Below are 12,155 nucleotides of genomic sequence, written 5' to 3' on the forward strand. Positions count from 1 at the left end.
TTTTGCTTTCGTGATCCGATAGGAAATATTAAAAAAACTTCATGATAATAAATTTATATAACCATTCTACTTTATAAATTTATTATAAATACTTTTACTGACATGCAAAACTTAGTTACAAGTAATTAGTAAATACACTAATTTAAAAATAATTAATTTATGATAGAATGTAGCCAGTTGGACAGAGTAAAATAGTTACAAAAATTCTTTATATACTGAAAAATTTAAAACATGTTTTAAATGTAAAATTTTTAATCGTAGATTAAATTTTGTAGGTATTTAGATCTATAGCAGTGACAGATACATAATGATTTTATTATTTCAACCTCAAAATAAACCTTCAACGCCCACATAAACGTATCAAGATTTCAAAATAAATAAAACAGTGTGTTTACATGAACCACAATTATAGATGAAAACATAATTTATTTTTAATATAAACTATCCCTAAAACCTAAAATTACGAGTTGTAAAATTTAATTGAATGAAATTTAATGATTTCGATGCATTAATAAATCATCGTTAAAATCTCTCTGCAATATAAAATGCTTCACCTGTTTTTCTCACTTACATTTTGCTTGACCAATAGAATTTGAAAATTTTTTTAAACAAAGAGCATCGATCAATCATTGATTTGTCATCGATATCAACTATTGTGTTTGCGATTGAAGGACTAGATAGTGCAGGCCTCAATGCGGCTACATAAGTATCATGTAAATAGGAAAAATATCGATCGAACTTGTGTTTCCATCAATTAATGTTAAGATCATCGACTTGCCACATTATCGCGTTACCCAGAGAATCCAGTTTACTGAAACGAATTGACACTTGCGAAATTCCTAAACTTCTTCCCGCGCCTTCTCATCGCAAGTCAGTTCGCGCGGATGCGCGTGACACGCCTGACAATGACGGATACCGAAGATCGTGCAAAATAAAATGTTTTGCGTTGCACTTATTCGATTCCACTACGAAAGTGACTGCTAAATTCAGAGACGAGTGAACAAATGCATTCCATCAACTGCTAAGCAAACGCCTTTTTTTAGAATGTCGTTCCTTTAATTTCAGGTGCGAGGAGAAATGGGTTGATCTCCTAGACCTCACAATGTCGAAATTTCTTCTTGTACGTATGACAGAATAGAGTCAAATGAATCCTACGAATTTTCCGTATACTATAATTTCTAAATTTTAACTCTATCTAGTTATGGACCTATCGAAGTAAAAATTACGAAGATGTATAAAACATATAAGCTGATAAGAAAAGTTATACTTTCACTGTTTAATATAATATTTATATATTTGTTACATATATATATATATATATATATATATATATATATATATATATATATATAGAGTTGAAATATAAAATATTAAATTTACTCTGTATAACAAATGCATAGTATAAGATTTATTAAATAAAGAATACGTTCAATTCAACTTTATAAATCATTTGCAATTCCAAAAAGTCTATTCAGAATTATTATTAAAAAATTTAATTTAAAAACCACTTGAAAACCAATTTGCAAAGGTAATCAAAGATGAATTGAACTTTAAAGAAATAAAAAGTTGATAATTTACAAATAACAAATAAATAACTTCTTTACTTATTTTATATTTTAATCCATTGGCATGCAACTTATTCTATAAAAAAACTGCATAAAATATTAAAAATCGAACCAAACACTCATTCAATTGTATTAAATAAACAACGTTTTGGAAATTTTAAATTTGTATTCTCTTAATTATAAAAGATCAAATTAATTGATTTTACATTAAAATACATTTTCAAATAGAAAGAACTAAATGCAAAATTGTAAATCGATAATAAAATAAAATAAAATAATAAAAACGATAATAATATACTTGAAGTCAATATACTATAACTTATAAAAATATGTATTATAAATTTACCTTAAATTAAATCTTCTTGATAATCTTACTCTTTCTTCTAAATTGAAATTCCTTAATTTTACCAATTAATCTTTCATAATATATTTTATTGATAAACCAAATGTCGAATGTTTGATAATCAAATGAAAATTACACACTGTTTAGCATAATTAAACAACTATCATAAACGTTATATTTACATACATAATTATCATTCTAATAAATATTTAATCAATTACAAAATTAGATTTTTTATTCTTTGAGATCTGTGTATGTCATGTGTGTTTACGCAAACACATATTTTACGTATATTATGGATAAATACGTAGTAGCCATATAGAATCTTAATTTGAATAATTGGTTTATATATGAATAATAAATAGTAAACCTTTTTTTTCCTTTAAAGAAATGAACAAAACAACAATGTTTACAATAATATATTATATCAAACACAAATAAAATTTTAAATAAGAAAAATTAATACAATCATTATAAAAATAAAGATTTGTATATGTAAATCTTATTTTCAAACATTTAATAAAATATATATCTAAAGTAATGTATATTTTATTATACACATCTAAAATAAGTATTAATATTACATTAGTAATATAAATTAATAATATTACATTAATAACTAACACAGTTACTAAATATTATCTAAATAATTTATATTAAATAAGAAAATATGTATAATTATTGATGCACAAATGTATTTAATATAAATTATAAAGTTTTAAAACAACCTTTAAATTAAAAATTATAATACCAGTTTACTAATTTTATCTCTTTAGAATCTATTTAGAAAATAGTTTATAATATGATGTTTTAAAACTGAGGTAAATATTCGCTGTAAATATATTAATATAAGGTATTGATGGATTTAATAATTATGGATATTTTTAAGGATCAAATAAAAAAAAAAAATTGATCTGATCGTATTTTCAGATGTTCGAGCGAGATTTTATTATAAATATAAGGTATAAGATGGTAAAAGTAAATTGTAAATGTACCTCGCACGAGTTACAAATCACGGTATACAACAGGATTCTCTCAAGCTCATTAGATATTCCGTACGTTGTTATCCGTTACGAAGAACAAGTTAATATATATATATATATATATATATACATATGCATATGCATATATTTACGCATGTAAGCAATGCACACGTACGCAATGTATAATTGGCAGTCGTTGAACTCGACGTACACATCATAATTTTTTGTTATTTTTTTTTAATTTTTTTATTTTAATTTTTTTTTTTTTTAATGAACATGTGTGGACGTTATTTTAATTAGTAGTATTTTTTCACTGACCCACTCAGCATAATTTTATTATCGTACAACTTACTTGAGTTTCTTAATATACGTAATAACCTTTAATACAACTTATTCTCACTTCACCTTCTTTTTCATGCATTTACGTTACGCACATATGAGCGTATAATAATCTTAAACATGATAACATAATTTTTGTTTTTAATAATGACGTAAATTATTATTTTGGAGAAAATATACTTATTTTTACATTGGAATACTATTTTATATTAAATTCACTTTGTTATAAATGTCATTTCATTACTATCCGGTTTTAATAAAATTAATGAAACTGATTTAATTGATTTCTGACAATGTATATAATTCGAAAATATTTTCCATCCAAATTTATATCTGATTCGAAAAACTTCTAAAGCTTGTGTAAAATCATATTTGTAAATACTAAAAAAGCTATGCATTATGAGAAATGCCAATCTCAGTCAAAATATTCGCGTTTCTTAAAATAATATTGCGACTCAATTAAAAAATGATTCGAGTCTAAATAGAGTGATATATTTCTCTAAACAAAAATGCCTTTTTTGCTTAACACAGAGCCTTTAATTTTTGTGACCAGTGGACAGCCAATCTTAAAATTGACCTTCAAACAATTGTTTTCGCTGTTATTTTTTCAACTTGCTAAAGATATTTTAAACAATCAGTACCCAAGTTTACTGATAAAATAATCTTTGAATATGAATTAAATAATGATAATTCTATGGAAATTATAATATTTTAATTATAAATAATATTTATTATTCATTGGAATTTTTAAAACAAAACAAATTTTTCCCAAAATTGTTGTGTTTTAAAAACGGAAGCTGATTGCAAGTTTACTCACATAATAATTATTTAAGAAAAATGCAACAATAAAAGTGTCGGTAAAGCAAAACTTTGATCAAAACCCATCATTCACTTAAAATTATTACACACTTATAAAAAAAATTTCCATTCATACATGTTTATACTTCCTTGTGCTTGTATTTGTGAAACAGACATTACAGCACCCGCAATTCATATCTTTTTATCCTTTAATACATTATCTCCACTCTTATGTTGCACTACCAACAGCGATAACAAGGTAAAGTTTGGTACTACTCCAGAATGCATGAAACCAGAGATAGATAACAGACGATAGGTGGTTTTCTTAACAGAATACATCCATGTTATAATTGCATTCTTATTTCTTTGAACCTCAATATTGAAGAGCTTCGGACTAGAACTATAAAAATGATTTAAATTAATCGATATAGGATTTAGAAATGTATATTGCGATTTCATTTAATATAACTCACCCTCTTTAAAAATTCTTCAGCACATGTACGAGCTCTAGCGTTCATTGAAAGCTTCATTTCACTGATTTCTCTATCAATTTCCTCCATAAAATGAATAACAAAGTCTACAATTTTATGTTTGTACATTTGTTCTGTGTGAATGTTTGTAATTAAAAAGCTAATATCATAACCCTATAACAAAGTATTAAATTAATTATAAACATTTTACTTAATTAAAAGTGTAGGATAAGTAAATGTATAAAGGCTCTAATATGTTTCTGATAGAGAAAATTTCCTTAAAATTATTGTAAAATATTAGCCAATCTACCTCTTTAAATATTTCTCAACATTAAAAATAATGTTAAAAAAGTTTTCCATAAAATCAAAATGTCAGATTAAAAAAATAAGACAGTAAGTATTAATGTTTAAAATAAAAATTTTTAATTTCTAATTAAACTAATTAAATTTATGCTGTTACAATAATGTACTTTGTACTTTATAACATTAATGTAAATAACATAAATTATGCTCTTAGAAATAGGATATAAAGCTAATACGATACTATTTTTGATTAAAAAAAATTTCTGTGAAAACAAAACATGAATATTCCATTTTGTTAATTTTTACTATTTGAATGACTAACTAGTCATTAAGTAAATAAAAATAATATAAAATATTATCCAACATGTTTACAGCATGCGTAAGTGCAATCTCTAAAAATTACTATACGTGTTACTTAAACATGTTTAACTACGTCAAATTTTATTAATTAATGTTTTAAATACTGGTAAATATAATTAAGTCTCAAAGTATTATTGGAACAAAGTAGAATGAAATTAATAGTATGATAATTCCAAGAATATAATTCACTGTATATCATTGTATAATACTGTTATTTCATTAAATAAATTAATAAATTTTTTATTCTAAACTTGGCAGATATTTGAATGATATAATTTGAATGCTTTACAAGCATTTGTTCTTCAATTATTATGTTGTTTATTCTCTATATAAAATTTATACAAATATTTGCGTAAAGGATAATTATTATTAATTATTATAAAACTGCATTTGTATGTGTAATCAAGTGTTAAAGTCTACAATATCTTTATGACTAAATTTATTTACAATTTATTTTAATATAAATTTATAAACTTTTAAATTATATGAAAAAATAATTCATACCGTTATGGGTTTTCTCCTTAAAATCATGAAATTTTCTGCACGCATAGTCATAAATCTTGTAAATTTATGACACAAAATTCTTTCTAGATCATCCACTTGCTTTACAGCTATACTTATTCTCATACTATTTATACTAGACTCGATCAAAATTTTCTCATTGGCATTCCTACTAATTAATATTGGTGTGAGAAGTAATTCCCTACTAGCACGTACTTCTACTTCTGGCTTGTTGTGTTTTTCAACAATTTGAGATGAAAAATTTTCAAGACACATGGCAGCAGTCAACGTACGTCTCACCGCTGTGAGATAAGGCTTCAACGAACTTGACTGAAATAAAGAGAGCAATAATCATTAGCAATTCAGAAAACAAATATTTAGCTTTAGTTAAATAATACATAAATATTATTTCATATAAGTAAAATATTGTTTCCATCAAGATCTAAATTTTCAGCAATATAAAAGAAATACACTTTATATAATAATCAATATATAATGATTAAAACTATATAAAATATTCTTTATTCGCCATTAAAAAAAAAATTAAAAATTAAAAATTAAAAAAAAAATATTAAATTAAATTAAAAAATTCACCATTAAAAAGTCATTCGTAAAACTTATAATAATGTAAAATGTCAAGACACTATCATGCTCATAATACTTGCTTTTATGGATTCAAAAAATCACGATTTAATATTTCCATTTTATAAAATTTGATTTAGGGAGACAACTCTTTGACCAGACCCAGAAGAACGTACATCCAATACAATAATTTCAAAGGCAATCGATAAAAGACATTGCAAAATTGTAGATTGAAGACATTCGGCGGAGCCATCATATCGTAAAACAAGAATAAGTAAATAAAAAGACAATGATCCGCAAGTATTTGAAATAATTTAGCTTTTGACGTTGAAGTCATCCAATTCATAACCTATATTCTCACACACCGCCTCCTCAATAGGAACTAGGGAATCTCGGCGGTAATGCTCACCATTTTCGCTGAACGTTACCCGTGCAGCCGATCCTCCGAAGGTCTTATTGTCTCCCGTGTCTAAGGCGAAAAGAAAAGCTGAACGCAAAGATTCACCGATGACGTTCAGGTGCACGCAGGAAATGACACATCACGCGCCGCAAACAAATTTCATGACATGTACTGCAGCCTGAAGGGGCTGGGCCGTTCTCCTTCTTGCGCCCCTTTTCGTTTCGGCTTTCCTCCAGCGCCGTTTCTCCTATATATGACGACAACGAGAGAGTATATGATGCGCTATACGGCTATTCACTTCTAATGAGTTATGCGTGCGCGTGCGGGGAAGAAAAAGAAGCAAAGCATGCATATGCGACTGTATGCAGGCTCGCAGGCGCATTCGTATTGTGAGTGAAATTAAATAGGGAAAATGAAGAAACTCGGGCGATTTTGGCCGCGTATACGCTCTGGCGGCAAATTACGAAATCAAGAATAATATGGCATTAGCGACTGATGTGGTAGGCGATGGCTCGCTGGCATTTTCAGCCTTTTCAGTTATGTATTCGACTGACTTTGTGGAAAACATAAGAAACGAGAAGGAGATATTAAATGACTTTAATATTTTTTTATTTTTAAGAATGAATTCTTAATTCTTAAAACTCTATTTATATATGTATATATATATATATATTTCAATGCTTTTCATGTGATAATTTGGTAGATTGAAAATTTAAAATACGTACTTGATACATTGCCCTTATTTCTTTCAAAAATATCATTAAAAAAACCTGCATTATCATGATTACAATAAATATTTAATTCTTTTTATTATCAAGTATCTAAGGCTAAGAAGTTTAGCCACTGAAAAAACTTTTTGCGTGTACGCACACACAAACAAATGCGTACATATGTCACACGAGTGTACAGAAACGCAATCAAACGAGTTTTATAGGTTTTATGAAAAATGATTTAAAAATAAAATATAATTTTTTTATTTATACTTTATTACAACCTATAAAATGTAAATACTTCATTGTTTTACTATGTATACGATTATGTAAAAACATCATATAAATACGTCGTTATTCATCACAATTCATATTAAAAACTAAATATTTGTATTTTTTTTTATAATTTATTTGTTTACATAATAATAATAGTTATAATAGTAATAATACAATAATTTATAAATAGTAATTGTCGATGTAACTGCATAATATATGTTTAAAAATCACAATTGTTGATATAGTATGGCTGCTCAGCTTTCATTAACATTAGTAATATTATAAAATGTATAGTGATAAAACAGTCTTAAAACAAGTGTTGTATAAAATGTTTGGCACTGGTGTATCCCAAAATGCGTCAGTGACAATTTCGATGTTTTTTTTGTTCTAAAGAAAAAAATATTCATTAAAACTAATGCTAAAAATTTGTTATAAATACAAATAATATTTCAGGCACTGACGGTGGTTGATAAAAAAACATTGCCCTATTAAGGCATAAGATCACATATTTATGTAATTTACACAAGTTTGATATTTACTTGTGATTTAACAACTCTTGATATTGTTTTTGATAGATAATTAATATTTATGAAACTCAATAACAAGATTAGATTTGGTCGCTGTAGAAAAACTTTTCTATATGATGCTTTTTATAAAAAAACTAAAGATTAAAATATTTATAATCACTAATAATTATTTTTTACAACTATTCTAATACTAATAAAGACTTTACACACATATAAGTAGTACGGACATTAGATTAAAAATATACTATACCAATTCATATTATTATTTAAAATAACAGTGTAAATTAATTGCAACTAAAATATAACAATAATTTTTTTGTTAATTATTAAACGTAAAACAGAAAGTACATTAAAGTCTATATAAAAAATTCATTTTTAAATGACATAATTAAATAAATTGTTTTCCCGTGTTTGTGTGTTCATTAAATTTCTTACGAGTCCCTGTTTTTTTAAAAATTGCATTTAATTTAATTTTCTATGTGGAATATGTGCTAAATTGATTATTTTATTTTAAATAATTCAAATCAATACTTGCAATCATAAGTATTATATGAAATTAATAATAAAATAAAATTCACATTAATTTGAGTTTTAAATATTATAATGATTGAAATTCGATATTAGTTCTTCTTAAATACATTATAACATTTTTTTGGAATGCTCAATATCGTTTCTATCTTCAACATTTAATGTTAAAAAATAAAATTTAATGTGTACAATGTTAATATGAAATTAAATTTGTTAAATCTCCTATTAAAGATTTTTACAAATTCATCCACTATTTACTAGAGTGGCACTCTTTAGAATTTATTTGAATAATTATTTTTATTGGTAAGTTTATATAATTATCTGAATTTAAATTATCATTAAATTAAAATTATTAAGATAATATAATCCTTCGATAATTATTATTTCTATATAAAAATAAAAAATATTCCATGTTTGAATAACAACTATTCAAATAAATACCATAACTTAAAATTACAGAAAATTGTTTAAATATCACTTAGTTACATAAAAATCTTATATAAATATCGAGCCTCGTTGTACATTATCGTTGTGATTGTACTATATTAATAAATTATATAGTTAATTAAAATTATTTGTTTCGCAAACTATTACCAACAATATTTTTTAAAATGCTATGAAATTAATTTCTTTGAAATTTTAAACTCCAAATTTAATGAGTGCATATAAAGTATACGTCCTTAATAATCGATACAAATTTTAAATTATTTATAAAAATTCATGTGTTATTTGGCAATAGGAAAACTCGCTAAATTCTATATTAAAGAACATGGTTAATATTATCGAATATAAAATTTTTAAAATAAGAAAAATTTTATTAAATCTCTTTAGGTAGAACGAATTTCCAATTCATTGCAATAATCATAGATTGGAACTTCTGGTGGTGGAGGAGGCTCACGAGGCAAGCAGCTTCGGGTTATTGCTACAACAAGAAGTGTAACAGTTGAAGCTCCAGCTATGTGCCAGGAAAATGCCAAAGCTATTTTTTCTAAAGTTAAAGGTTCGTTACGAAATACTCTGACCATATGCGCGATCCATCCTCCATGCAATAACGTTGTAGCTCCTCTCAATAATTTTACTTCTGGCCAAACCAATTCTAATGTTACAGCTATGCTTGTTAGCCATACAGTTGCTGCCAGAATCATATTAACCACAGGACTTTCACTAACGCTAGCCCACACAAATAAAAATCCCTCGATAAAAAAACTCTGTGCTAAAGCCATTTTTGATAAACCATTACTAATATTGTGAGGAAAATAAAAATGAAGAACATCTACGAGCCCAGAAAAAGCAAAGAATAGATAAATAGTAGCATGCACAACTTTGGGCGAAACAATTCCAGAGTTTGGTAAGCCACCAGTTAATGTTCCAGCTAAACCAATGGCAGTAGCAATTAATTTTAGACTTCCTTCAATAGGATGACTATGCAGCATCTTCAGGCATGTTTTACGAAATCTAAGCATTGCTCCCAACTTTGGATTATCACGGTGTTGACGAGACTTTGGATTGACGTACCATAATTTTGCATATTCACAACACCACTTAATACCAAATGCATAAAAAATACAGCCAGTTAGTAGATATGGCAATTGATTTTCTCCTCCAGCCATTTTGATGCCTGTAATGAATCATAAATGAAATATCTTTTACACATATAATTTTTAATAAAAGATTAAATTAATTTAATAATTTCACATACTGAACAAACAGATTATTGTGACACAATTAAATATATATATATACATAACTTATAAATAAATAATATATAGCTTAAATTTAATTTATATACATTAATTTCATATTTTCATGCTATAATTCTATGGGCAAAAATTCTTTCGCTTTACAATGATATAAATATACAAATGATAAAGGCCTATGCTATAAATAACATAGCTATAATGTAGAATAATGCCTAACAAAGCAAAAGCTGCTTTAAGGAGAAAATTAAAAACTCGTACTTCTAAATATAATATTTTGAAAAGCTTACTTGCTCCAAAAACTGGCCGCAGGCATAACTCAACTACAAATTAATTATGATATTTAGTAGTGACTGTATATTGAACAAATTACACTGTACTCCAGATTAAAATTCCCGTTTCCGCTTCGTACTTGGGAATTATGAAAGAATTGGACATAACCTGTGGTAAAGCGGAGCATTCGTACTATCCGTTGATCGATAATAAAGAAAATCGTTACCATTTTCGAGTTTTCAAATAGATGGAACCGCTAAGCTTCCCATGGTAACGAACTTAAACATTTTCCAATTAAATTTGCCTGTGCTTATCGCTTGTCTTATTCGTTGATATCCTTAATATTATTCATTAATATCTCTTATAATAATCTCGAATATGAATATATGTTAAAATGAAGGATTTTATTATGGCAACAGGAGCTTAAATCTAAAACACAAATATTTAAAAATAGTATATATATATATATATATATATCCATCTGATCTGAACAAGTATTTGAAAATTGCAATTATTAACAAATTTTATATATACCTTTGAATTCGTTAGTTTCCAATAATATTTAATTAATATTGTTAAGATTATCATTGAATTTACATATTAATAGATTTTTTAAATAAAACTATCACGCTTATAACAAAATATAATTATTATTTTAAAAGTTAGAAAACAAATCTTTTGAAATTTTTTTTTTTTTTATGTTTTCAATAATAAATATACAGTCGACGATATAAGTTTAACACACGAAATGAGTTTAAACACATTTTATAACATAATAAGCAAAGTATATCTCTAATATTAATGAAAAGAAATTTTAAATAAAATTGTAAATTATAAATATTTGGAAATGTTCATAATCATGGAAATTAATTTGATATAATCATCAAAAAAATACCGACCAAACCACGTTTTAACAAAAATATTACAAAAATAAAATCTAAAATATTTAAATTATTTAAAATATAAATATTCTAATTAGTTAAAATTGCAAAATTATAATTTAAAATTAAATTATGAAGAAATTATATGAGAATAAATATTTAATACATCTAAAGTATAACAAATTTATTTAATTTATTCAGATTGAGTATTTAGTTGAAAGGAGGAAAAATTTCCATATAATTGATAGATTGCTTTTATATTTTAAAAGAAAATTATATAAATATTTCTTAGAATCTCGTTTTAAAAGGTAATGAGGTAATGACCCAATAAGTTAGAACACTTTACTTGCTTTCGAATCTTGCATTTTCAAATTTTTGAATTTTAAATTTAATATTTTGAACATTAACTCCCTATACATAATTTATATTTAAATACTATTCCTACAATTTAGGCGAAATACTAATTAATATTCAAAAACTGAAGATCTTAAACCTAATTATTGTCTTCTTATAATAAACCATGTGCATTTTAGTATAATAGCGAAAGTACCATAATACTTAGATACATCTATGATGAATGTAAACATTTTAAAGGAAATACATAAAAATTTATCACAAA

At 25.3% G+C, this 12,155-nt stretch overlaps 2 protein-coding genes across 2 annotated transcripts; both read right to left on the reverse strand.

The window, feature by feature from the left end:
- Positions 1-3,970: 3,970 nt before the first annotated feature.
- Positions 3,971-6,917, reverse strand: Arpc4 (Actin-related protein 2/3 complex, subunit 4). Its single transcript, XM_011506581.1, has 4 exons — positions 6,654-6,917; positions 5,666-5,992; positions 4,502-4,672; positions 3,971-4,428 (listed from the first exon to the last, which is right to left on the reverse strand). Exons 1-4 carry the CDS (start codon positions 6,654-6,656, stop codon positions 4,423-4,425), a joined length of 507 nt encoding a protein of 168 aa, XP_011504883.1. The 5' UTR covers positions 6,657-6,917; the 3' UTR covers positions 3,971-4,422.
- Positions 6,918-9,476: 2,559 nt separating this feature from the next.
- Positions 9,477-10,787, reverse strand: LOC105367793 (transmembrane protein 45B). The gene is made up of 2 exons (XM_011506582.1): positions 10,673-10,787; positions 9,477-10,303 (listed from the first exon to the last, which is right to left on the reverse strand). Exon 2 carries the CDS (start codon positions 10,293-10,295, stop codon positions 9,513-9,515), a length of 783 nt encoding a protein of 260 aa, XP_011504884.1. The 5' UTR covers positions 10,296-10,303; positions 10,673-10,787; the 3' UTR covers positions 9,477-9,512.
- Between the last annotated feature and the right edge of the window lie 1,368 nt (positions 10,788-12,155).

This window comes from Ceratosolen solmsi, unplaced genomic scaffold, assembly GCF_000503995.2.
Source record: "Ceratosolen solmsi marchali unplaced genomic scaffold, CerSol_1.0 scaffold6, whole genome shotgun sequence".
In the NCBI taxonomy this organism is placed as follows: domain Eukaryota; kingdom Metazoa; phylum Arthropoda; class Insecta; order Hymenoptera; family Agaonidae; genus Ceratosolen; species Ceratosolen solmsi.